Here is a 25211-nt window from a genome sequence, read left to right on the forward strand (position 1 = left end):
TGAAGTGCCCAAAAGCAGCTGCTCGTAGGGCTTCACGATCATCCTCAGTCCCAGAGATTGAATGAGTGAAGCCCTCCCAGCCACAGAAACCCAAGGATCAACGAGAGAAATCCAGAAAGAAGACCCCCAAGACGAAGGGAATTGCGGTGGCACGCACACTACCGCTGCCTACAAGCTCTGCATCTGCGTCTGCGGATGAGGTGAAGATTCTGGCGTCTGCTGAGGACCTAGATCTCGCCAGACACTCAGACACAATGGATATAGCCTGTTCAGGAAATAAGTCGGTGGCAGCAGGTGACCCTGAGGCGTAGACTGCCTCATCGAGTGTTTCATGCCTTCCCAGTCTCACGATCGCCGGCCGATGTGGCCGAGCGGTTCTAGGCGCTTCAGTCTGGAACTGCGCGACCGCTACGGTCGCAGGTTCGAATCCTGCCTCGGGCGTGGAAGTGTGTGATGTCCTTAGGTTAGTTAGGTTTAAGTAGTTCTAAGTTCTAGGGGACTGATGACTTCAGATGTTGAGTCCCATAGTACTAAGAGCCATTTGAACCATTTTGAACCAGTCTCACGATCACTTCATCCTCCAGTGGAATTGCGGCGGTTTTTTCCACCACCTGGCTGAGCTACGGCAACTGTTAAGCTTTACACCTGCTTTCTGCATTGCTCTCGAGGAAACGTGGTTTCCGGCAATGCGGACCCCTGCCCTTCGCCGCTACATGGGATATTACAAGAACCGTAGCGAATATAATAGATTGTCAGGTGGAGTTTGCGTTGATGTCCTGAACTCGGTATGTAGTGAACCTGTGCCTCTCCAAACCCTTGTTGAAGCTGTGGCTGTCAGGATACGAACGACACAGGAAATAACTGTCTGCAATGTACATCTCCCTCCAGATGGTGCAGTACCCCTGAGCGTATTGGCTGCACTGATTGATCAACTCCCTAAACCTTTCCTACTTTTGAGAGATTTTAACGCCCATAGTCCCTTGTGGGGTAGCACCATGCTTACTGGCCGTGGCAGAGAAGTCGAAAATTTACAGTCCCAACTCGACCTCTGCCTCTTAAATACTGGGGCCGCCCCACATTTCAGGGTGGCTCATGGTAGTTACTCGGCCATTGATTTATCAATTTGCAGCCCAGGACTCCTCCCATATATCCACTGGAGAGCACATGACGAGCTGTGTGGTAGTGACGACTTCCCATCTTCCTGTCACTCCCCCGGCGTTATGCCCACGAACGCCTACCCAGATGGGCTTTAAACAAGGCAGACTGGGTAGCCTTCACCTCTGCTGTCACCATTGAATCTCCCTCACGTGCAATGTTGTGGTTGAGCAGGTCACCACAACGATAATTTCTGCGGCGGAAAACGCGATCCCTCGTTCTCTAGGGTGCCGTCCCTTGGTGGTCGCCGGAAGTCGCTGAGGCAATTAAAGAGCGTCGGCGAGATCTACAGCGACATAAGCGGCGCCCTTCCCTAGAGCACCTAATAGCTTTTAGGCGGCTCCGTGCCCGCGTTCGCCTGCTTATAAAACGACGGAAACAGTAGTGTTGGGAGAAGTACGTGTCGACCATTGGGTGCCATACGTCACCTTCCCGAAGATCAGACCAATTTTTGGGTACCAGACCCCCAACAGGTGTCCTTGGCGTTAACATCACTGGCGTGCTCTCTACCGATGCAGACGCGATTGCCGAACACTTTGCTGAGCACTATACTCGAGCCTCTGTGTCGGAGAACAATCCCCAGCCTTTCGCACCCTCAAACGGCGGATGGAAAGGAAAGTCACAGTGAATCTATAACGCCCCCTTGGCAGAGTGGGAGCTCCTGGGCCGGATCGGATCCACAGTCAGATGATTAAACATCTCTCGTCTGACTACAAGCGATATCTCCTCGTCATTTTCAACCGGATGTGGTGCAATGGCGTCTTTCCATCGCAATGGTGGGAAAGCACCATCATCAGGATGCTAAAACCCGGTAAAAATCTGCTTGATGTGGATAGCTATCTGCCCATCAGCCTCACCACCGTTCTCCGTAAGCTGCTGAAGCATATGGTGTGTCAGCGGTTGGGTTGAGTCCTGGAGTCACGTGGCCTACTGGCTCCATGTCAGGGCGGCTTCCGGCAGGGTCGCTCTACCACTGATAATCTTGTGTCCCTCGAGTCTGCCATCCGAACAACCTTTTCCAGACGCCAACACCAGGTTGCCGTCTTTTTTTACTTACGTAAAGCATACGACAAGACCTGCCGACATGATATCTTGCCACATTGTATGAGTGAGGTCTCCTGGACCCGCTACCGATTTTTATTCAAAACTTCCTGTCGCTCCATACTTACGGTGTCCAAGTTGGTGCCTCCCATAGTTTCCCCTGTATTCAGGAGAATGGCGTTCCGCAGGGTTCCGTATTGAGTGTATCTCTATTTTTTAGTGGCCATCAACGGCCTAGCAGCAGCTGTAGGGTCGTCTATCTCCCCTTCTCTCTATGCGGATGACTTCTGCATTTCGTGTTGTTCCTCCAGTACTGGTGTTGCTGAGCGGCGCCTACAGGGAGCCATTCACATGGTGCAGTCATGGGCTCTAGCCCACGGCTTCCAGTTTTCAGCCGCGAAGTCGTGTTTCATGTACTTCTGTCTGCGCCGTACCGTTCATCTGGAACCTGAACTTTATCTTAATGGTGATCCACTCTCGGTAGTGGAGACGTATCGATTCTTAGGACTGGTTTTCGACGCCCAATCGACTTGGCTACCTCACCTTCGTCAGCTTAAGCGGGAGTGCTGGCAGCATCCCAATGTTCTCAGCTGCCTGAGCAACACTAACTGGGATATAGATCACTCTACGCTGCTGCAGCTCTACAGAGCCCTTGTTCAATCCCGCTATGACTATGGGAGTGTGGTTTACGGTTCGGCGGCGCCCTCGGCGTTACGTTTCCTCGACCCAGTGAACCACTGTGGCGTTCGCTTAGCGACGGGAGCTTTTAGAACGAGTCCGGTGACCAGTGTCCTGGTTAAGGCCGGAGACCCTCCATTGCGGGTCCGATGTGCACAACTGCTCGTCAGTTACGTTGCACACATTCGTAGTTCTCCTGAACATCCGAATTACCGTCTCCTTTTCCCACCTGCGGCAGTTCATCTCCCGCTTGGGCGGCCCAGGTCAGGGCTCACGATTGCGGTTCGCGTGCGATCCCTTCTCTCCGAACTGGAGTCCTCCCCTTTACCACCTCTACTTGAGATCCGTGCACGTACTCCACCATGGTGTACACCTTGGACGAAGCTTCGTCTGGACCTTTTGCATGGCCCTATGTACTCCTTTACCCCTTCGCTCTCTGCTGTCAGTTCCTCTCGATTCTTGACGTGTTCCGGGGCTCTGAAGTTGTTTACACCGACGGCTGTTTGGCTGATGGTAATGTTGGCTTCGCCTATGTCCACAGAGGCTATATCGAACAGCATTCCTTGACCGCTCGCTGCAGTGTATATACTGCAGAGCTTGTGGCCGTATCTCGTGCACTTCAGTACATCCGTTCCTGTTCTGGTGAGTCGTTTCTTCTCTGTTATGACTCCCTGAGCATCTTACAAGCTATCGACCAGTGCTACCCTCACCATCCTTTGGTATCGAACATCCAGGTGCCCATCTCTGCCCTGGAACGGTCCAGTTGTTTAGTGGTGTTTGTGTGGACCCCAGGACATGTCGGAATCCCAGGCAAAGAACTTGCTGACAGGCTGCCAAACAGGCTACACGGAAACTGCTGCTGGAGATGGGCATCTCTGAAACTGACCTGTTACGCCGCATGGTTTTTCGGCTTTGGGAGACGGAGTGGCAGAACAGTATGCACAACAAACTGAATGTCATTAAGGAGATTGCGAATGTGTGGAAGTCTTCCCTGCGGGCTTCTCGCAGGGAATCAGTTGTCCTTTGTCGACTCCGCATTGGCCATACGTGGTTCACAGATGGTTACCACCTCCTTCGCGAGGATCCACGTCAGTGTCGCCGTGGCTCCGAAATGAGAGTCGTCCACCTCTTGCTGGACTGCCCACTTTGAGCCGCTCTGCGGCGGACTTTTAGCTTTCCCGGCACCCTACCTTCGGTGTTGGGCGACAGTGCCTCAATAGCAGCTTTAGTTTTATTCGTGAGGGTGGGCTTTATCATGTGATATGAGTTTTAGCGTATGTCCTTTGTCCCTCTGTGTCCTCCACCCTAGGGCTTTCAGGGTGGAGGTTTTAATGTGTTGCAGAGGGGCTAGCTTCTCCTTTTTTATTCTCATGGTCAGCCAGCCATGGTAATCTTTCTTGTTTTTAATCTCCTCTCCCTGTTTCTTGCGTCTCTCTGTGGTTTTCTTGTCCTGTTTTGTCCATTGTAGTGTTTGTTGTCCTCCTGTCGTTCTTCTGGTTCTTTCTTTCTCCTGTTATTGTGCCATACGTCTTCTTTGTTTTCTTCTTTCCCTTGGGTAACTGTTCTACAGGGAACCAGGGACCGATGACCTCTCAGTTTGGTCCCTTCCCCTCCACCCCCCCCCCTTTTAAAAAACCAATCAATCTATGGATCCTCAATCGATAAACCCAGTGCAGCTAGACACGACGCCGGAGTTTTCGTGGCTCCACAGCCCTGTCGGTACCTCCCAGAGCCTCAGTGACTCCTTTCACGCACATCCGCGGTGTAAAAGGTCTTTTGACAGGGGGTCACATTAATGTGACTGGACCCTGTATATCTATATTTATACTTCGTACACAACTGTGCAGAGCATTGCGGGCTAGTTTGATCCAGTATTATGTATTTGCAGCCTTATATAGAGCGAGGAAAAAAGTCTTGTTTTTATACATCATTACGCGCCGCTATCTCTCTAAGCTCCTCGTAGTTCCTACGCGTGATATACACTACTTGATGAAAAGTATCCGGTCATCTGTTAGTGTACATTAATATGGGGTGTGTCCACCCTTCATCTTTATGACGGCTTTTCACTGTTGGCACTACACATGTAGACACGCAAAGTTCTCTATGCAATCGCCAAACCCTTCCATTGTATTTCTGCATGGTCCAGCGTGATTCATCACTCCAAGTCACTCGTTTCCAGTATCCACTCTCAATGACATTGTGTTTTACCCCACCTCAAGCGTAGCTTAGCGTTGACTACAGAAATGCGTGGCTTACAGGGAGCTGCCAACCAATGTAACCCATTCTCTTTAACTACCTACGCACAGACACTGTGCTATCTGGACTGATATGAGCACTTTGAAACTCTCCGAGTGAGTCGTTCTGCTGATTTCATATGATTTATTTTACAACCACCCTCCTTAGTGGTCGACGGTCCCTGTCCGTCAGTAGTCCAGGTCTTTGTTTAGCTGCAGTTGTTCCTCCGCGTTTCCACGTAACAATCACCAATAGTTGACTAGGGATGCTTTGGAAGGGTTGAAATGGATTTGTTACTCACAAGGGAACCTCCCCATCGCACCCCCTCAGATTTAGTTATAAGTTGGCACAGTGGATAGGCCTTGAAAAACTGAACACAGATCAATCGAGAAAACAGGAAGAAGTTGTGTGGAACTATGAAAAAAATGAGCAAAATATACAAACTGAGTAGTCCACGCGCAAGATAGGCAACATCAAAGATAGTGTAGGCACAAGGTCGCCGTGGTCCCGTGGTTAGCGTGAGCAGCTGTGAAACGAGACGTCCTTGGTTCAAGTCTTCCCTCGAGTGAAAAGTTTAATTTTTTATTTTCAGACAATTATTATCTGTCCGTAATCACTTTTTTGGCAGTGATTTTCACATCCACAAGAAAACCTAAATCGGGCAAGGTAGAAAACTCTTTTTACCCATTCGCTAAGTGTACAAGTTAAGTGCGTCGACAACATATTCCTGTCATGTGACGCATGTGCCGTCACCAGTATCGTATAGAATATATCATACGTGTTTTCCTGTGGAGGAATCGGTGGACCTATGACCTTGCGATCAAATGTTTTCGGTTCCCATTAGAGAGGCACGTCCTTTCGTCTACTAATCGCACGGTTTTGCGGTGCGGTCGCAAAACATAGATACTAAACTTATTACAGTGAACAGAGACGTCAATGAACGAATGGACAGATCATAACTTTGCGAAAATAAAGGAAGTACACTTTTCACCCGAGGGAAGACTTGTACCAAGGACCTCTCATTCCGTAGCTACTCACGCTAATCACGGGACCACGGAGCTCTTGGGCGTACACTATCCTTGATGTTGCCTATGTTACGCATGGAGTACTCAGTTTGTATATTTTGCTTATTTTTTTCGTAGTTCCACACAACTTCTTCCTGTTTTCTCGATTGATCTGTGTTCAGTTTTTCAAGGCCTATCCACTGTGTCAACTTATAACTAAATCTGAAGGGGCTGCGATGGGGAGGTTCCCTTGTCAACTGACATTTAATGAGTATCATCCATTTCATAATGATTAACCCCTGACATTCAACTTATATTCTGGTTACATCGCATGACAACCATTGATGTGTTGTACCTTACCGAGCCGGCTGGAGTGGCCGTGCGGTTCTAGGCGCTGCAGTCTGGAACCGAGCGACCGCTACGGTCGCGGGTTCGAATCCTGCCTCGGGCATGGATGTGTGTGATGTCCTTAGGTTAGATAGGTTTAATTAGTTCTAAGTTCTAGGCGACTGATGACCTCAGAAGTTAAGTCGCTTAGTGCTCAGAGCCATTTTGTACCTTACCGAAGTCTACTGTCATTTGGTGTGTGAATTTTAGTTGGAAAGGAGCTACGTACGCGGTAATATTTAAGAGAAAGCCCCTCTTTTTCGAGCGTTGTTTGACGAATGGTAACGTAGAGGAGCTGTAGAAACCAGACCACAATTAGGAGAAATATTTCCTTTGCAGTGTAGAAAGGTACAATCTTTTTCTATTGGCAAGGGGCTTTTCGTTGCTTTTTGAGTATCCATTTCATCACTTCAATGTCAAACGCGAACGTTGTGCTTGGGATTACCGTTATAACTATTTCTTCAGTGGAGGTAAGGGTATAAAGCTTGAATATTTGTTGGTTACATCGTATGCCATTACTAGCGAATAATCTCTGTGTTTGGCAGTTACGTGTTTTGTAAAGCAATTGTGTTAGCAGCTGCAGTCCATGCGAAGCTGTGGTGGGGCGTAACTGTCATACCAGCGCGCAGCCATTGTAATGCGCGATAACCTGCTATTCGCCAGTGAAGAATGGCAACTACCTACTAGCATTTCAACGCAGCATTGCCGTGTGCGGTTATTGTTGCGAGTAGAGGGCAATAAAATTGGTAATTGCGAGTGAACGCTCGATATAAAAGCAGCTCTCGATAAATTAACAATGAAAAGAACTGTACATTTTAACAGTAAATGAAAAATCGATTATCTCAAATATTGCAGAGAAGAATGATAAATGAAATAAAACGTGACTTAATCGCTTCCGCTGCTATTTGAGATCTCATTGCTGCTATTACGGTCGTCTACATGAATCGGCGATGGTTCTATTGCTCTTTGAAAACAGCAGACTCTTTGTGCGTATCTGTTTTCAAGTCTGTACTACTGACTTCCTCCAAACATTTTGGGGCACACTTCCCAGAGTGAAACTGCACAACTGCAAAATATCACTTATCGTACAATTCTTGTTTTCATTTGCTACCTCGGTCTTGACAAAGGTCCAGATAAATTGAGTAGTTTCGCAGTGCGCCACAGGTTACCAAAGAAGTTTATTTTTCTTGTCCACTGAGTGTAATACACTTTCTAAAAGGCGTTCCTGTGATATGAAGTGCGGCCGCACGTGAATGCCGGCTTTAGAAAATTCGTCGCATGACGTGACATTAGACGGAAGCTGTACGTTATTACTTTCGAACCATTCAGTAATAGGAGCCTTCTTCAATTTCAAAGAGGGATTTTGTAGTACTGGATTTATCGTCGTATGCTATGGAGCCTGTTTAGTAGCTTTTCGCGAACATTCCTAAATCACTCTTCGTAGTGTCTGGCATTCATTACAGAGTGATAATCTACACCTACTTTTTCCCAATGAAACGTAAGCCGCATTTTACACGAACCCATCTTCATTCCTAATGTGGCACGTTATAATCCTTTTTCCAGATCAGGATGGTGTATTAAATTCCTTCGTTCCTGCCATTCCACTCTTTAACACTTCCTCTGTTATAATCGTATACATCTTATGATGCATAAGGCATTTTTTGCTCCTGCCGTCTGAACTTTCTGGAAGATTTGCACCTCACCAACTCTCTGGTGTGCAATAAATAGTCTTGCAAGAACTCGTCTTTTTTTTTCTACTGTTCGGTTTTTTTTCATCATCATGTGTTTTTTTGTTGAAGTTTCTGTATCTGAAGTCCAGTTTTCAAATAGCAAGCCAAAGGGTTGTTTCACACATATCAGGAAAGTCTTCCACTTCAGTATTTACAACGTTTCAGTGCGGCTGCCCGTGATGGAAACTACTTTTCCACATCGAAGTCGAGAATTTTCCTCCTTATGACTCCCCGTGTAAATTTGCCCAATGTGAGCTTCTGTCGCCTACCAGAACTCTTTTTAGGTGATACAAGACATCAAGTTTTTCTAGCATATTCACTAATACCAAGACACTTAGTTCTCTTTGCTGGCTGTGGTGCGGAAGTGATCCTGCCCCGTTCTTTTCTGCCTCAAAATAGCACGCGCACTGATCACCATGGACTTCTCACAATTCCGTAAATGGTGCATGTTTTCAAAGAAGTACAAGGCAACTAATTATATCACAAAGGTTGGCTCACACGAGTACACAACAACGAATGGCTATGTGACTGGAACCCCGATGTAAGCACTAAAACAATGAACAGTGAAATGGAAATAGTGTTCAGAGGTCCGTCAACGCAGCACACACGAGCATGCGGCGCATAACAACGCAAAAGCAAATAAATTAAATTTATGTATATCGATGTGCACAAGAACATAATAGTCGTGAAAGGTAACAACAGTTTTTTTTTCTTGTTCATACTTACCACAATTAGGGGAATAGCGGCAATCTACTTCCGCCGGACCGATGACCTTTGTTAGTTGGTCCCTTTAATCCTCAAACCAACCAACCAACCTACTTCCGCCATTACTACGACGAAACCATCGATCGGAAAGCAAGGGAAATCCGCCTATAAGTAAACAATGATTGTATCTTTAAACTGTGCAAAGTAAACTGTTAATGGAATTATGGTCTGCCTTTCGTGGCTCTTCAATACTGACACTTTCCAAAAAATGCTAGAAAAAGCATGCTTCCTCTTAAATATTACCGCGTGTGTCTCCCCCTTTTCAACTAAAATATAATATTCAAAAAGTAGACATGTCGACGATTTAGGCAAGGTTCAACATATCGATCTTCGTCATGCAATATAACCAGGATAAGAGCTGAAAGTCAGCCCCTAAAAGGCATTTTTTTAGCCGTGTTGTCGAGGGCGCCACGTCACGGATTGCGCGGCCCCTCCCGTCGGAGGTTCGAGTCCTCCCTCGGGCATGGGTTTGTGTGTTGTTGCTAGCATAAGTTAGTTTAAGCAATGTGTAAGACTAGGGACCGATGACCTCATCAGTTTAGTCCCTTAGGAATTCACACACACACATGCATTTTTCCTCTTGCATTTCAATATTCTTTTATAAAAACGGAAATGAAATTCAGATAATCTGAAAGCCCGCTAAAACGCTCCATTCGAGTCATGTGATGCCTGTGATGTCACTGGCTAGCTCGCTGCTGCTCGTACTGTCATAATGCTAATTCAGAGTGATGTCTTGTTTTGGAATTTACGCTTCGGAAAATTGGTTACAAATGGCATATAGTGTCATAGTGTAAAAATACATCTATAAAAACTCCTGAAAAGTTGTTTTTGAGAGTGCCAGAGTATGAGAAGATGCGTAAAATGTGATTGCAGTGTACCGGCAAATTGCTTCCCCGTCGACACCCAAGTTCAGTAACTTAACTAAAAACGTGTTGCACTGTGAAGTTAACATTAACTTACCTCCGAGATATGCTGCCCCACTGTTACAACGAAGGATAGCTTCAATCGACGAAATTAAACACCTAGTGAAAATTGTCGTTTTACGCAAAGAAACCTCAATTATTCGGTAACTCAGTTGTTGGAGCAATAGACTCTCGAATTTTATAAGATAATGTCTGTAGATCGCTGGTTCGAATCTAACCCGATATAAGATTTTAACTTATTTGTAAAACTACTCGACAGTCCTCTCATATGAAAACCAAATCACAATTACAAAACTTCACCACACCTATCAGAAACAGAATATAATTGTGTTTTCCTTGCTGTTTACACTGAAGCGCCAAAGAAACTGGTATAGGCATGCGTATTCAAATACAGATGTTTGTAAACAGGCAGAAGACGGCGCTGCGGTCGGCAACGCCTATGTAAGACAACAAGTGTCTGGCGCAGTTGTTAGATCAGTTACTGCTGCTACAATGGCAGGTTATCAAGATTTAAGATAGTTTCAACGTGGTGTTATAGTCGGCGCACGAACAATGGGACACAGCATCTCCGAGACAGCGATGGAGTGAAGTTTTCCCGTACGACCATTTCACGAGTGTACCGTGAATATCAGGAATCCGGCAAAACATCATATCTCCGACATTGCTGCGGCCAGAAGAATGTCCTGGAAGAACGGGACCCAAGACGACTGAAGAGAATCGTTCAACGTGGCAGAAGTGCAACCCTTTCGCAAACTGCTGTAGATATCAGTGCTGGGTCATCAACAAGTGTCAGCTTACGAACCATTAAACGAAACATCATCGATACGGGATTTCGGAGCCGAAGACCCACTCGTGTACCCTTGATGACTGCACGACACAGATCTTTACGCCTCGCCTGAGCCCGTCAGCATCGACATTGGACTGTTAATGACTGGTACACTATGTGATCAAAAGTATACGGACACCTGACTGAAATGGCGTTCAAGTTCGTGGCGCCCTCCATCGGTAATGCTGGAATTCAGTATGGTGTTGGTCCATCCTTAGCCTTGATGACAGCTTCCACTCTCATATTTATACGTTCAATCAGGTGCTGGAATGTTTCTTGGGGAAAGGCAGCCCATTCTTCACGGAATGCTGCACTGAGAAGAGGTATCGATGTCGGTCGGTGAGGCCTGGCACGAATTCGGCATTCCAAAACATCCCAAAGGTGTGCAACAGGATTCAGGTCAGGACTCTGATCAGGCCAGTCCATTACAGCGACGTTATTGTTGTGTAACCAGTCCGCCACAAGCCGTGCCTTATGAACAGGTACTTGATCGTGTTGAAAGATGCAATCGCCATCCCCGAATTGCTCTTCAACAGTGGGACCATCCCCGAATTGCTCTTCAACAGTGGGAAGCAAGAAGGGCCGAATTTTGCTGTTGGCACTATACACGCTGGCAGATGACGTTCACCGGGCTTTCGCCATATCCACACACTGATGTCGGATCGCCATGTTGTGTACCGTGATTCGTCACTCCACACAACGTTTTTCCACTGTTCAATCGTCCAATGTTTACGCTCCTTACACAAAGCGAGGCGTCGTTTGACATTTACCTGCGTGATGCGTGGCTTATGTGCAGCCGCTCGACCATGAAATCCAAGTTTTCTCACCTCCCGCCTAACTGTCATAGTACTTGCAGTGGATCCTGAAGCAGTTTGGGATTCCTGTGTGATGGTCTGGATGGATGTCTGCCTATTAAACATTACGACCCTCTTCAACTGTCGGCCGTCTCTGCCAGTCAACAGACGAGTTCGGCCTGTGGGCTTTTGTGCTGCACGTGTCCCTCCACGTTTCCACTTCACTATCACATCGGAAACAGTGGACCTAGGGATGTTTAAAGAGTGTGGAAATCTCGCGTACGGACTTATGACACAAGTGACACCCAATCACAGGACCACGTTGGAAGTCCGTGACTTTCGCGGAGCGCCCCATTCTGCTCTCTCACGATGTCTAATGACTACGGAGGACGCTGATATGGGGTACCTGGCAGTAGGTGGCAGCACAATGCACCTAATATGAAAAACGTATGTTTTTGGGAGGGTCCGGATACTTCTGATCACATAGTGTAACATGTTGCCTAGTCGGACGAGTCTAGTTTCAAATTGTATCGAGCGGATGGATGTGTACGGGCACTGAGACAATCCCATGAATCCATGGACCCTGCATGTCAGCAGGGGACTGTTCAAGCTGATGGAGGCTCTGTAATGGTGTGGGGCGTGGGCAGTTGGAGCGATATGGGACTTGTGATACGCCTAGGTACGACTGTGACAGGTGACACGTGACACGTACGTAAGCATCCTGTCTGATCATCTGCATCCATTCGTCTCCATTGTGCATTCCGGTGGACGTGGGCAATTCCAGCAGGACAATGCGACACTCCACACGTCTAGAACTGCTACAGTGGTTCCAGGAACCCTCTTCTGCGTTTAAACACTTCCGCTGTCCACCAAACACCCCAGACACGAACATTATTGAACGTATCTGGGATGCTTTGCAACGTGCTGTTCAGAAGAGATCACCACCCCCTCGTGCTCTTACGGATTCATGGACACCCCTACAGGATTCATGGTGTCAGTTCCCTCCAGCACTACTTCAGACATTAGTCGAGTCCGTGACACGTCGTGTTGCGGCGCTTCCGCGTGCTCGCGGAGGCCCTACGGCCTACACGATATTAGGCAGGTGTTCGTTCCTTTGGCTCTTCAGTGTATATGCACTTAGCAGTCACTGTTCACACGAATGACGTTCTAAAAGATTTTTGCTAGTAATGTGGCCACACATTTTCTACGTTATTAGAAAAAATGTTTTTATCTTCGTACTGTCCAGCTAGGATCCTTATTGTTTAACCTTTTGCAGTTTCATTATCGTACACAATGATGAAGTAAGTCTGCTCAGACACTACAGTTAGTTTACACTTACAAATATCACAGCCCTACGTTTTTCACCTGCGTGTTTTACACGCTTTATACCTCTCCGTATGACGTCATCGTCCTATACGTCCTTGTACTGTTGGCGTATGGTGATATTTTCACTACTAGTAATGCTTTCCAAAAAAGTGAATTGTCTGTTCGCAAAGTAAATACATTTATTCCCCGTTGTCCATTTCTCAGATTACGACTAAGGCGAAGCTACGTAGAATACATCCCACGTCGAAACGACTGTTACAACCAGTTCTTGCTAACGCTATCTTCGAATTTCGTGTAAAACTTTTTAAAATATATGACCCTACCTGGATTCAAACGTGTGATCACTTAATCCGCAGTCGGATACGTTATCCGTAGCGCCACCGACCGCCTTGTATGTGCAGTGCCTTTGCTTAGTAACTTATACATAGAAAAGCAGCACTAAGTTTTGCCAAGAATAATTGTCTTGTTTGTATTACAGAATGATGGAGCACAACAATCAGTTGTCCTTTCTTTTAAGACTTTATTAAAACAAATCTAGATTTCGGCAGTAAGCAGCCTTAATCAGTGCAGTATTTCAGAATTTTAATACGTGCCCTAATACGTCAGTCCCCTGTTGTCTCCCGTCACAGTTCATTGAAGACTACTCTTTGTTTGTGCTTTGGGTCGTAGCTCAAGACAGATAGTCGACAATATTATACGGACCCATTTTCAAAAGTTCTACAATTCTTAGTTTTGAGCGAGTTTAATGATTTAGCAGGGAAAAGAAATGTCCGTCGTTTGCACATATTATCGCTCTAATTTGGTGGAATGTAAATGCATGAACTTTCACCAGGTTTCCACCATCAGCGTTCACAAAACTCCTTTCTATTGTTACTTAAAAATTGTAATTGCGTTTTCCACCACTAAATAGGTAAACTGTTCGCAGAAAAGTACGTAAATACTTAGTAACTTCGGCTAACGCTCCGTAATACACATATAACTTTGTCTTTTTCCTAGTATATGACTTCACCAGAGCGTCAGCCAATAAGTGTTTTTTCGATCGCGTGACCAGATCTTTTTATTTAATGATTTTTTAAGCTTTAATTACATAAAACTATCAGATATTTTGTGAGAATATTGAACATAAGTGCTATTTATATCTTACATAGGAATATGCAGAATAACAACAATCCGAACCATATTTTTAACATAGGAAAATAACCTATTCCACATTACATAGGGGTGTCCGGTTTCCAGCGGTTGAAATCGCAGATTTAGTTTCATTTTTCCTTACTGCCTTTATATGCTTGCTACCGTTCGCAAAAGGCTCAGCCATGATTGTCAAGGGCACCCATACGATAGTTTGTAGGGATGGTGGGGGGGGGGGGGGGAGGGGGGCAAGACGTGGAGGTATGGAGTATTTTTAATATCTTGTAAGACGAATGGCGACTTGTAAGTAGTCATAAAAATGTCCCGCTTCCGGCCGTGTTAATGTTCCTGAAAGAAAAACACTTACTCCAATACATTATTTCCTTTCCCTGAGAGCTTGGAGTGTGGGGGGGGGGGGGCGGGGGGCGCTTCCACAACGCCTCCCTAGCCTCTCGATAAGGACGTCCTTTGTTGTTGTGTAGACGCTCAGAGGTGATGATTTTCCTTTCTATCTTGCACGACAAAAACTAAGTTCCGTCTGCGGCAGAGAGTAGATTTTATCTTCGTTACTGTATTGGGTTACGACGACGTCAACGGTGCAGCGGATTGTTTTCAACAGACGCACAGTTTCTGTGTTAGAATCAGCTCTTTCATCACGATGGAACACCAGCATTCGAAAAAGAAGAAGTTGAAAGCCTTTCGCACCCGTTTCACCTGTAGCATGTCCGCGTCGGTAGCTGCGTGGTCTGCATGGCTGGTTGCCAACCGAAGGGGCTTGAGTTCGACTCCCGGCCGCATCGGATATTTTCTTTCTCCGGGGCTGGATGTTGTGTTGTGCTCATTATCACCGACATGTAAGTTGCCTAGATGGCGTCACCTTAAAAGACTAGCACCCGACGGCGGCGAACCGCTACTCGAGAGAGAGAGAGAGAGAGAGAGAGAGAGAGAGAGAGAGAGAGAGACTTTTTATCATTACTGTTCGGATGAAAAGAAACTGTTGGGCTATACAACAAGGAATGAGATGTATACATGACATTTCACTCGGTTTCGATGAGGGAAACTAGTGTCGCACCATCGGTAACCGAAAATTAAAGCGAAAGAATTTGCCGCCATGAAAACAACTAAAAGTGAAATACCGCCTATAGTTGTAAGTCAAGAAATTTGAATCAATGGAATTATGTATTCGGAGACATTCCTTCTTTTCACACCATTATGTACTTTGTCTTGTCCACTGATTTTCAGAGAAATTCTAAAGAAACTTTTACAAAGTATTAAACAGAGAAGCTACATCTCGACGTATGACAGGGGAAGGAGATACAAAATGAAAGGACTAAGTTAAGTTTTGAGAATAAAACAGTTATAACTAATATTGATTTATATACACTTCTTCACCTAGGCATAGCCGTATTTGTGGTGGGGTAGTTTTGTCTTTATCTGACCAGAAAATCACTCACTCACTCAATTGTGAGTGGATCTGTGATACTGCTTTGATCTTGAACCTCCATAGATCGACATTTTCACGTAGGGCCTACACTAAGTTCTGCGAAAGATGCAAATATATTTGTTTGACTTCTACGGCGTTAATATAAAGTTGTCGGCACTTAAGGCGACTCTGATTAAAGTTAAAACTGAGACTTCTGAAGATAATTACCTTTATCCGTTTTGTCAAGAGATGAGAAGCTGATTCATGTGGCTCGTGTGAATACCATTGCCAGTCTTATGCAATGGACGTCTGTGTATCATAGTTGAGTCACAGTCTTACGTTAGACTGTGGTTCAGTCACACCAAACACTCCACTCATTAGACACATTCCTTTGTCATAGTAACTATGTCTGCCTTTACCAATGTCCCCTAACATTCGACGATACTTTGAATGTTATTTACCTTCTGAAAAGTCTTCTTTGGCTTATTGGGTTTACTGTTCTGAATCTTAAGCGTATTTTCTCTTTAATGTGTATTAACTTCTGTGGTGATCCTGCAGGGATCCTGTTGGCGAACCGATTCTAGTCTCCGTATTGAGCCCTGACCGGACAGAGCTGCGGTTGCTCATTGTAGAGCGATTGCAGTTCCATCTTTTTGATCAAGCCTTTACGATTTGCTACGGGAGAAGAGCCAGAAACTGTAACAAGGAATTGTAAGAATCATTAAGGTTTACTCAAGGAGATGGAACTACAGTCGAGCAATCGCAACTCTGTCAGGCAAGCGCTCGATACGGGGAGACGGGAATCGGCCCACCAACAGGATCCATGTAGGATCATCGTAGAAGTTAATACACATAAAAAGGAAAATACGGTTAAGATTCAGAAAAGTAAACCCAATAAGCCAGAGAAGACTTTCAGAAGGCTAATAACGTTCGAAGTACCGAACAACGTCAGAGGTCATTGATAAAGGTAGAAATGGCTGTAATGACAAAGCAATGTGTTAAATGTGTGGAGAGTTTGGTGTGATTGAACAATGGTACAGAGGTGTCCATTGTATAAAACGGGTACATGCCGAAGGCGTTGGTTTTCGGATCCGTAGAAAACTACATCCGCAATAATAAAATTATTATTGTCGGTGGATGGATGCTATCTTACAAACTCACCAGTTTTTATTTTGTCTAAGATAGATAACATGTTTCAATTTACTGTTTCTGGCTTTTAGTCATTCACGCTATGATCTTAATTCTGAAATGTCGACTTTAAATTTTTGTCAACTGTGTTCGTCCAGGGATGTCCTAAATACTAACGCAAAACCCTTATTTTAAATTGTCGGGACTCCCCCTTCTTCCGGACTTTGCCCCGAAAAGGGCGGAGCCGTGGCAGCTCGTCGCTGATTGGCTGCCGTTGTAACTTCTACAAGAAGCTTTGCGATTGGCTAGTGGAGAACACCTGCGGCAAGTGGTTGTAGGGGGGCATACAAGCCACTAACTGGCAGTCAGATTTTGACCTGCTGTCGACGGGGACGGTGGTAGTGTTGCTGGAAAGCGTGAGTCTTAACCTTTTAATTTGACACGTCGTATCTACCGAGAGCGTACCATTATTGGCACAGTCGCGTAAGTAATCTCATCCTGTTGCGCACATACGCTCTGCCTTGCGTGATCGAAGTGATATATGCTACTTTATTTGCAAGCTGGGATGGTTCAGCTCTTCATATTCATGTACGTTAATGCGCAGCAGAATTTTGAATGAGCGCCAAAGTGGAAGACGTCAAATACGGTATGAGCGTTTTATAATAATGTGTGATGTTTTGAGTCAAGTTCGATGTCTTGGAGTTTATCTGCAGCATTTCTTCTCAATTTGACAAGAGCAATTTCTAAGCCTCATGTTGTGGTTCTGGGCGATTTGCAGTCTGCTGTTAACTTTTAAATTGGTGATGTCTTCATAGGCGTTGCAGTGCCGAAATTAAGAACGCGCACATTTATTACCGCATTTCTATATATAATGTAGTGTAAAAGTGGTTCACTTTTCTTGTAATGGATGTGCAGTGACATTTGGTGCATCCTCGCCACATTTTATTTGATTTCCTCTCATATTTTATGGTATGTATGTGACAGTTCCAGTTTGCGGCCGATCTTATATTCTACATTCACACTTTATTATACAGCCTTAGGAGTGTGACTGAATTGGGCACCTCCCAAAGTGTGCGTCTGCCATAGGCTCCACGAGACAGCAAAAGCGTTGCACAGGTTCTGGGGGAACACTGATGGTTGGTAGATTTCAGGCAAAGTTTATGTAGGCAGCCAGTGTGATTCTTGACTGCTCAGCTGTTGCCCACAACTGAGATTGGTCAGAGCTGGGTCCAAGGGTCATACATCTCACTCGATGGCATCCCAGATGTACTCGGTAGAACTGAGATCAGATGATTAGTAGGGGAAATTGTATTGTATTGTATTAAACTGGGCACCAAGAAATAATGGAGAGTCTTTGTCCTGCTGTAGCCCTCAGTGGTTCACACCTCCCTATGAGTGCGTCGGTCATAGGCTCCGTGGGACAGTAAGAGCATTACACAGGTTCTGGGGGAACACTGATGGTTGGTAGATTTCAGGCAAAGTTTATGTAGGCAACCAGTGTGATTCGCGACAGTTCAGCTGCCGCCTACAACTGAGATTGGTCAGAGCTGGGTCCAAGGCTCACATATCACACTCCATGGCATCCCAGATGTACTCAGTAAAACTTAGACCAGATGACTAGTAGGGGATATTGTATTGTATTAAACTGGGGACCTAGAAACGATAGAGAGGCTTCATACCACTGTAGCCCTCAGTGGTTCACAACCCCACAACATTCCACAGCAGTCTACCCACCCCACCGCTGCCCCACACCGAACCCAGGGTTATTGTGCAGTTCGTCCCCAGTGGAACACCCCCCCCCCCCCCCCCTCACGGCTAATGTCTCGTACCAGACCCAGACGAGTGTAACCCCAAATGTTTGCATGGTAGAGTAATTATGGTGTATGTGTACATGGAGACAGTGTTTGCACAGCAATCGCCGACATAGTGTAACTGAGGCAGAATAAGGGGAACCAGCTCGCATTCGCTGAGGTGGATGGAAAACTGCCTTAAAAACCATCCACAGGCTGGCCAGCACACCGGACCTCGACACTAATCTGCTGGGCGGATTCGTGCTGGGAACCGGTGTGCCATCCCACTCGGGAAGCAGCACAATTTGACCACGCAGCTAACCGGACGGGCACCAGCAGGGAGTACTCGAGGACCTGCATTGCCTTGGTGTGTTCTTCAAACCATTCTGACAATCAAGAGCGACGAAGTAGTGCATTATTTAACTGGAGACATAGACAGCCTACAGCACAAACAAACAGATTGTTATGTTCAGATAGTATTGTCTGAGGTTGAGAAATGAAGACATTTCGTCCAATTTGAACGTCTCCCACACAAAATGTCTTCACCACTCAACTGAATGGTGCCTTGTTGGCAGTCGGCATAGTATGGTTTTTGACATACTCAGACTATGCCCTTAGCATGTATGATGGACTCACCACTCCAGGCGACCTTAAAATATTCAAAGATGGTGCTCCTGTGCCCTTGTTATAGCGTGAGTAAAATAACTTTGTGACTGACAGACTGCATTGCTGGGGATCAGTGTTGCCAGTGTACAGCCAACTGCACTTGACAGGCCTCTGCATCTGTCTACAAAACAGGCAATCCAGCAAGTTTGTGGTGCTTGAGAAAGAAGTATAATTTGCCCAAAGTTTAACTGATCAATGAATTACTACACTATGACCCATCGATCTACTCCCACAATAAGTGTGAGTTGACAGTGACTCCTCTCATGAACATGGTGTTGCACATGGCGGTTGACTCAAGTGGCAACAACATTTTCCCCCAAATCAAGATATTTGTGGTACACCATTGACATCATAGCGTGTGTAAATCCGAGTGTCTGCACCACAATAGGGTGAGTGTTTCTTATGTCAGGCGTCTGTGGTACGATCGTGATCATATGTGGCGATGTCGCATATCTTGTGCGTCGTGAGAGGGTGTGGACTGGACAGCAATTATCGTCGCCATTTGGGTCAGTCACTTGGTTAATACCTTGAATAATCTTGCTAATATCCTGAAAGAGGAGAAGTTCAGTCTTTTTGCCTAAGTGAAGTGGTAACCACTACTGGCTCTGCTGTACACTTCTTGGATACAGAAAAGTAACTATTCATCATCCTGCCACGAAGTTCAAGTACTTCGTATTATTCATCTTACCCTGCAAGAATGGCAGTAAGCATGTAGTAAGTTAATTTAGCTTTTGTTGCTATCAAGTACTCAGTTTTCTTTGAAGGGAGGGGCATGAGAATTGACAGTGATCAAAAGTTTAAATTAGCCCTTATGTTTATAATATGTATAAAGAGAAACAAGGACAAAATTTACTTAATTACTGGAAGTAACCTTGCTAATTGTTACACAGTAATGTTTCATCTTCTAGACTCTGTCACACTTGCATTTTTATTCTTTGATACTTTGTCCTCTATGCCTTATCACAACTTTACAATTAGTGAATGTGCTGCTGTCTCTTAATAATGTTATAAGTTTTATTGAAAATTATATTATAACTTGCCTATAAGATATTCAAAATTATAGGTCCACGATTGTCCACCGGATTTCTCCACAGTTTTATTTTTGCTTTACAGGAATAGAAGCCACGTGATGGTATATATCAAAAATCAGAATTAAATACATGAATTGGAAGCTGATATGTGGGCGTCGAGTCGTACATTCTTGCATATACAACTCCTGAGACTGGAATAGAATGCGTTAGGTAATGATTGTAATCCATTAAATTTTAAAAAAAGCTAATGTTATATATTTATTTCACTATTATTATGATATTATACTGCAACACATGGTGTCTTGAATGTAACATTGTGTTCTAGGCCAACGGCTGCAGGGCTTGGAGGTGCGAACCACGGTGGCCAAGCATGTGGCTCCGCAGTGAGCAGCGTGAACGAAGGGCTGTTGCTGTGTCCACACGTGGTGGTCGCATCACACGACGACGCACAAATCTGCTCAAAGAGGTATGTGTGCAAAAGATTTTGATAATAAGGAAGTAGTTGTTTCATCTTCTACGCTCTGTCACACTTGCATTTTTACTCTTTTATATTGTCCTCTATGCCTTTTCACAACTTTATGATTAGTAAATGTGCTGCTGTCTCTTAATAATGTTATGAGTTTTATTGAAAATGATATTATAACTTGCCTATAAGATATTCAAAATTATAGGTCCACATTAGCTGTTAGACATTGACCCTCTGATCATACAGAGAAATGATAAACTGTACACAGGCCAATGTATGTATGTGATGAAAGTTGATTCTGCTAAAAGAGTGAATTTCTAGTAGAGGTATAGGTTTGTCATTTCTTGTTTTGTTTGTACGACTACTGATTCTACCAACCCATGTTTTCTTTTATTGACTCTCATAATTGTGTTGCCAGTATCAGCTTATTTGTTTATTTTTTGATGTAGTTATAACCTGCACATAAAAACATTACCAAAAACAGTGTGATATGTTGTACAAGTACACTTACTTGCTCCACTTCTAATTGTGTTATTGAGTGAAGTTTTATTTATTTATTTATTTATTTACATGTCAAGCTCCGTAGGACCAAATTGAGGAGAAAATCTCCTAGGTCATGGAACATGTCAGTACATGAACTTACAACATAAAAAGTAATAACAGATAAAAATAAATGTTCATGAACCTGAAAGAAAATAAGTCCATAAGTTTAAGCAAACACTATCAGCATTACAATGAGAATCAGCTTAATTTTTCAAGGAACTCCTCGACAGAGTAGAAGGGGTGACCCATGAGGAAACTCTTCAGTTTTGATTTGAAAGTGCGTGGATTACTGCTAAGATTTTTGAATTCGAGTGGCAGCTTATTGAAAATGGATGCAGCAGTATACTGCACACCTTTTTGCACAAGAGTTAAGGAAGTGCGATCCAAATGGAGGTTTGATTTCTGCCGAGTATTAACCGAGTGAAAGCTGCTTATTGTTGGAAATAAACTAATATTGGTAACAAGAAACGACAATAAGGAATATACATATTGAGAGGCCAATGTCAAAATACCCAGACTCGTGAACAGAGGTCGACAAGAGGTTCGTGAACTCACACCACTTATTGCCCGAACCGCCCGTTTCCGAGCCAAAAATATCCTTCTACAATGGGAAGAGTTACCCCAAAACATAACACCATACGACATAAGTGAATGAAAATATGCAAAGTAGACTAATTTACGTGTCGAAATATCACTCACTTTCGATACCGTTCGAATAGTGAAAATGGCAGTATTAAGTCTTTGAACAAGATCCTGAACGTGGGATTTCCACGACAGCTTACTATCTATCTGAACACCTAGGAATTTGAACTGTTCAGTTTCACTAATCATATGCCCGTTCTGTGAGATTAAAATGTCAGGTTTTGTTGAATTGTGTGTTAGGAACTGTAAAAACTGAGTCTTACTGTGATTTAACGTTAGTTTATTTTCTACAAGCCATGAACTGAGGTCATGTACTGCTCTACTTGAAACCGAGTCAATGTTGCACACAACATCCTTTACTACCAAGCTAGTGTCATCAACAAACAGAAATATTTTAGAGTTACCCATAATACTAGAGAGCATATCAATTATATAAATAAGGAACAGGAGTGGCCCCAACACTGATCCCTGGGGCACCCCCCACTTGACAGTACCCCACTCAGATCCCACACCGCATCCGTTACCAACATTGTGAATAATGATCTTTTTCTGCCTGTTGCTAAAGTAAGAGGTGAACCAATTGTGAGCTACTCCCCTTATTCCGTAATGGTCCAACTTCTGGAGCAATATTGTGTGATCAACACAGTCAAATGCCTTTGTCAAATCAAAAAAATACACCAAGCATTCGAAACTTTTTGTTTAGCCCATCCAGTACCTCACAGAGAAAAGAGAATATAGCATTTTCAGTTGTCAAACGACTTCTAAAGCCAAACTGTACTTTTGATAGCAAATCGTGTCATATAAAATGATCAATTAACCTTACATACAAAGCCTTTTCGATAACTTTTGCAAACACTGATGACATAGAAATAGGTCTAAAATTATCTGCATTACCCCTTTCTCCCTTTTTATAAAGCGGCTTTACTACTGAGTACTTTAATTGCTCAGGAAACTGACCATTCCTAAAGGAAAAATTACATATGGCTAAATACAGGGCTAACATGTGCAGCACAGTACTTTAATATTCTACTAGACACTCCATCATAACCATGAGAGTCCTTAGTCTTCAGTGATTTGATTATTGTCTCAATCTCCCTCTTGTCTGTATCACAGAGGAGTATTTCAGATGTCAATCTCGGAAAGGCATTTGCTGATTTATCAGAAACAGAAATATTATTACTGCTAACTGACTTTATATCGTCAACTTTGTGCTGCTGACCAGACACTTCCTTCACAACTGACCATATGGCTTTAATTTTATCCTGTGAATTAGCTATTCTATTTGCATACCACATACTTTTTGCCTTGCTAATAACATTTTTAAGCACCTTACAATACTGTTTGTAATGGGCCACCGTAGCTTGAGTGTGACTACTTCTAACATTTTGATATAATTCCCGCTTTGTTCTACATGATATCCTTATCCCACTAGTCAGCCAGCCGGGCTGTCCATTACTGCTAGTACCCCGTTTAGAATGTTCTAATGGAAAGCAACTCTCGAAGAGCATGAGAAATGTGTCATGGAAAGCATTGTATTTATCATCTATATTATTGGCACTATAAACATCTTGCCACTCTTGTTCCTTGACAAGTTTTTAAAAACTCTCTATTGCTGTTGGATTAACTTTCCTACGTAGTTTGTAATTAAATATGACTTTGGTTTGAGTACAAAAACCTTTTAATGTTAAAATTTGTACATCATGGTCTGAAAGGCCATTGACCCTTTTACTAACAGAATGCCCATCTAGGAATGAAGAATGAATAAAAATATTGTCTATGACTGTGGTTAAGACACTGAACTCACATTTGGGAGGAGCAGTCTTCAAATCCCTGTCTGACCGCATGGACTTAGATTTTCTACGATTTCCCCAGGTCACGTTGGGTGACTAGCTGCAAGATTTCTTGAAAAGGACATGCCAGATTTTCTGTTCCATCCTTGTCCCATTTGAGCTTGTGCTCCATTTCTAATATTCATTGTTGGTAGAACTTTCAGTCCTATCCTCCTTTCTAATTACATTGTAATTGATTGATTATTAGTGTGCTAGATACGCAAGGTGTACTTTTTGACAAAAGTCATTATTGGTGCAGCAAAGTTGTGGTCAGGAGCAGGTTCCGGTTAAAACCTCTTGGAAGGAGCTACAACTTCCCATACAAAATACCTTCCAACTTAAGTCTGCATATGGCACATGGAACTAAAAGTGGCCTAGCCATGACCTGGAATGCTGCCACGAAGTTTTCTACTAAATTGTCAAGCAGCATGTAGGTATCAGTATCACCTGGTAGTGCAATTGGTATCAGACCTGGCTGATCCACTGATTGTGTGCTTTCATCTATCTTTGACATGGTCTCATGTGTTACACGAGATGTGGAATAGGTTCCACCTCATTGGGATCTACACATGTTTTCTGGGAATTTCCATTTGCACTGTGACCTGTGGAATGGGCAGAGATTGTACTTCAGTAATGAGAAGTCGAACATGAGGATGGAGGTAAGGGCCTATAACTGGTAGGACAGCAGGAAGAAAGTTATGTGACTGTTTGAGCCTTGAGTTGATATTATGAGAGGTGTAAGCTCTGCTTGGTGTTGTGGCCTGAGTTTATTCCAATGGGAGACCAGATGGTTTTGACCAGTTAGATCTGCAAACATCTGATGCCCTGTGTTGCTGATGACATCATCTGCATACTTTCTTAGGTGTGAACAAATGTGCTCTGCTGAGCTGTGGCTGTTAAAGAGGTAGACCTTCAAATAATAAGGAAGCTTGTTAAAGCTTCTGTGGATGATGGTACACACATGTCAGAGTTGTAAACCTCCTATGCAGCTGCTCCACATCTGAATTGGATGCCAGATGAAAGACATAGCTGGTCGGCTTTGAGATACAGTTATGCTATCTGAACTGTTCAACCTCAGATGACAGTGATGACACAATTTGCAGGCCCTATTAGACACTACTATGTATGGAACTCCCTCTATATTGGATAGGGCCAGGATAATAGTGTGCGCTACAGTTAACAGTCTGTTAGGATAAGAGAAATGATATCTGCACTCTACCTCACCTGTGGGTATTACAACTTTATAAACCACTTTAACCCATTCTGTATGTGGGAGTTCTGATGATAAGCTTGTGCCTGGCTATAATTTTCGTCTGCTGAAATTGCACCATATTATTTACATTTCACAGAAAGTGGAACCCAATCATTACCACATTTTAATACAACATGGTCTGTTGTATTCTTTGTAAGTTACTAATTCCTGTTGTAACCACTGAAGCAGATGATGTGAACTGTTCTTTGAATATTTCCAAAATCTAGTGGAATAAGCTGAAATAGTGTCACAAGTTGCCATGATGTCTTGCATACAGTTAAATGCTAATCATTTAGTTTTATTATGAAATTTAAATTAATTTACCATAAAGTGCTACATTTCTCAATGTAATCAGTTTTGCACTGTGCACTTGCAAATCAATTTAAGAGAGGTATTGATAGATTCACTGATTTTATATGAAGCATTATTTGTTTGCATGTAATTGAAAT

General features: G+C 44.0%; 1 protein-coding gene across 5 annotated transcripts in view; it reads left to right on the top strand.

Annotated features, from left to right (window-relative positions):
* LOC126248751 (uncharacterized) overlaps nucleotides 1-25211 on the top strand; it is a 308443-nt gene that overhangs the window by 234375 nt on the left and 48857 nt on the right. For 4 of the 5 annotated variants that reach the window (XM_049950090.1, XM_049950089.1, XM_049950091.1 and 1 more), the window contains 2 exons: nucleotides 20113-20240; nucleotides 20356-20496. In XM_049950090.1, coding sequence (XP_049806047.1) covers nucleotides 20401-20496 — 96 coding nt within the window. In that variant the 5' untranslated portion in view covers nucleotides 20113-20240; nucleotides 20356-20400. The remainder of the gene's footprint in view (nucleotides 1-20112; nucleotides 20241-20355; nucleotides 20497-25211) is intronic. The other variant, XM_049950093.1, reaches the window with a different exon arrangement.

This window comes from Schistocerca nitens, chromosome 3, assembly GCF_023898315.1.
Source record: "Schistocerca nitens isolate TAMUIC-IGC-003100 chromosome 3, iqSchNite1.1, whole genome shotgun sequence".
Classification (NCBI taxonomy): domain Eukaryota; kingdom Metazoa; phylum Arthropoda; class Insecta; order Orthoptera; family Acrididae; genus Schistocerca; species Schistocerca nitens.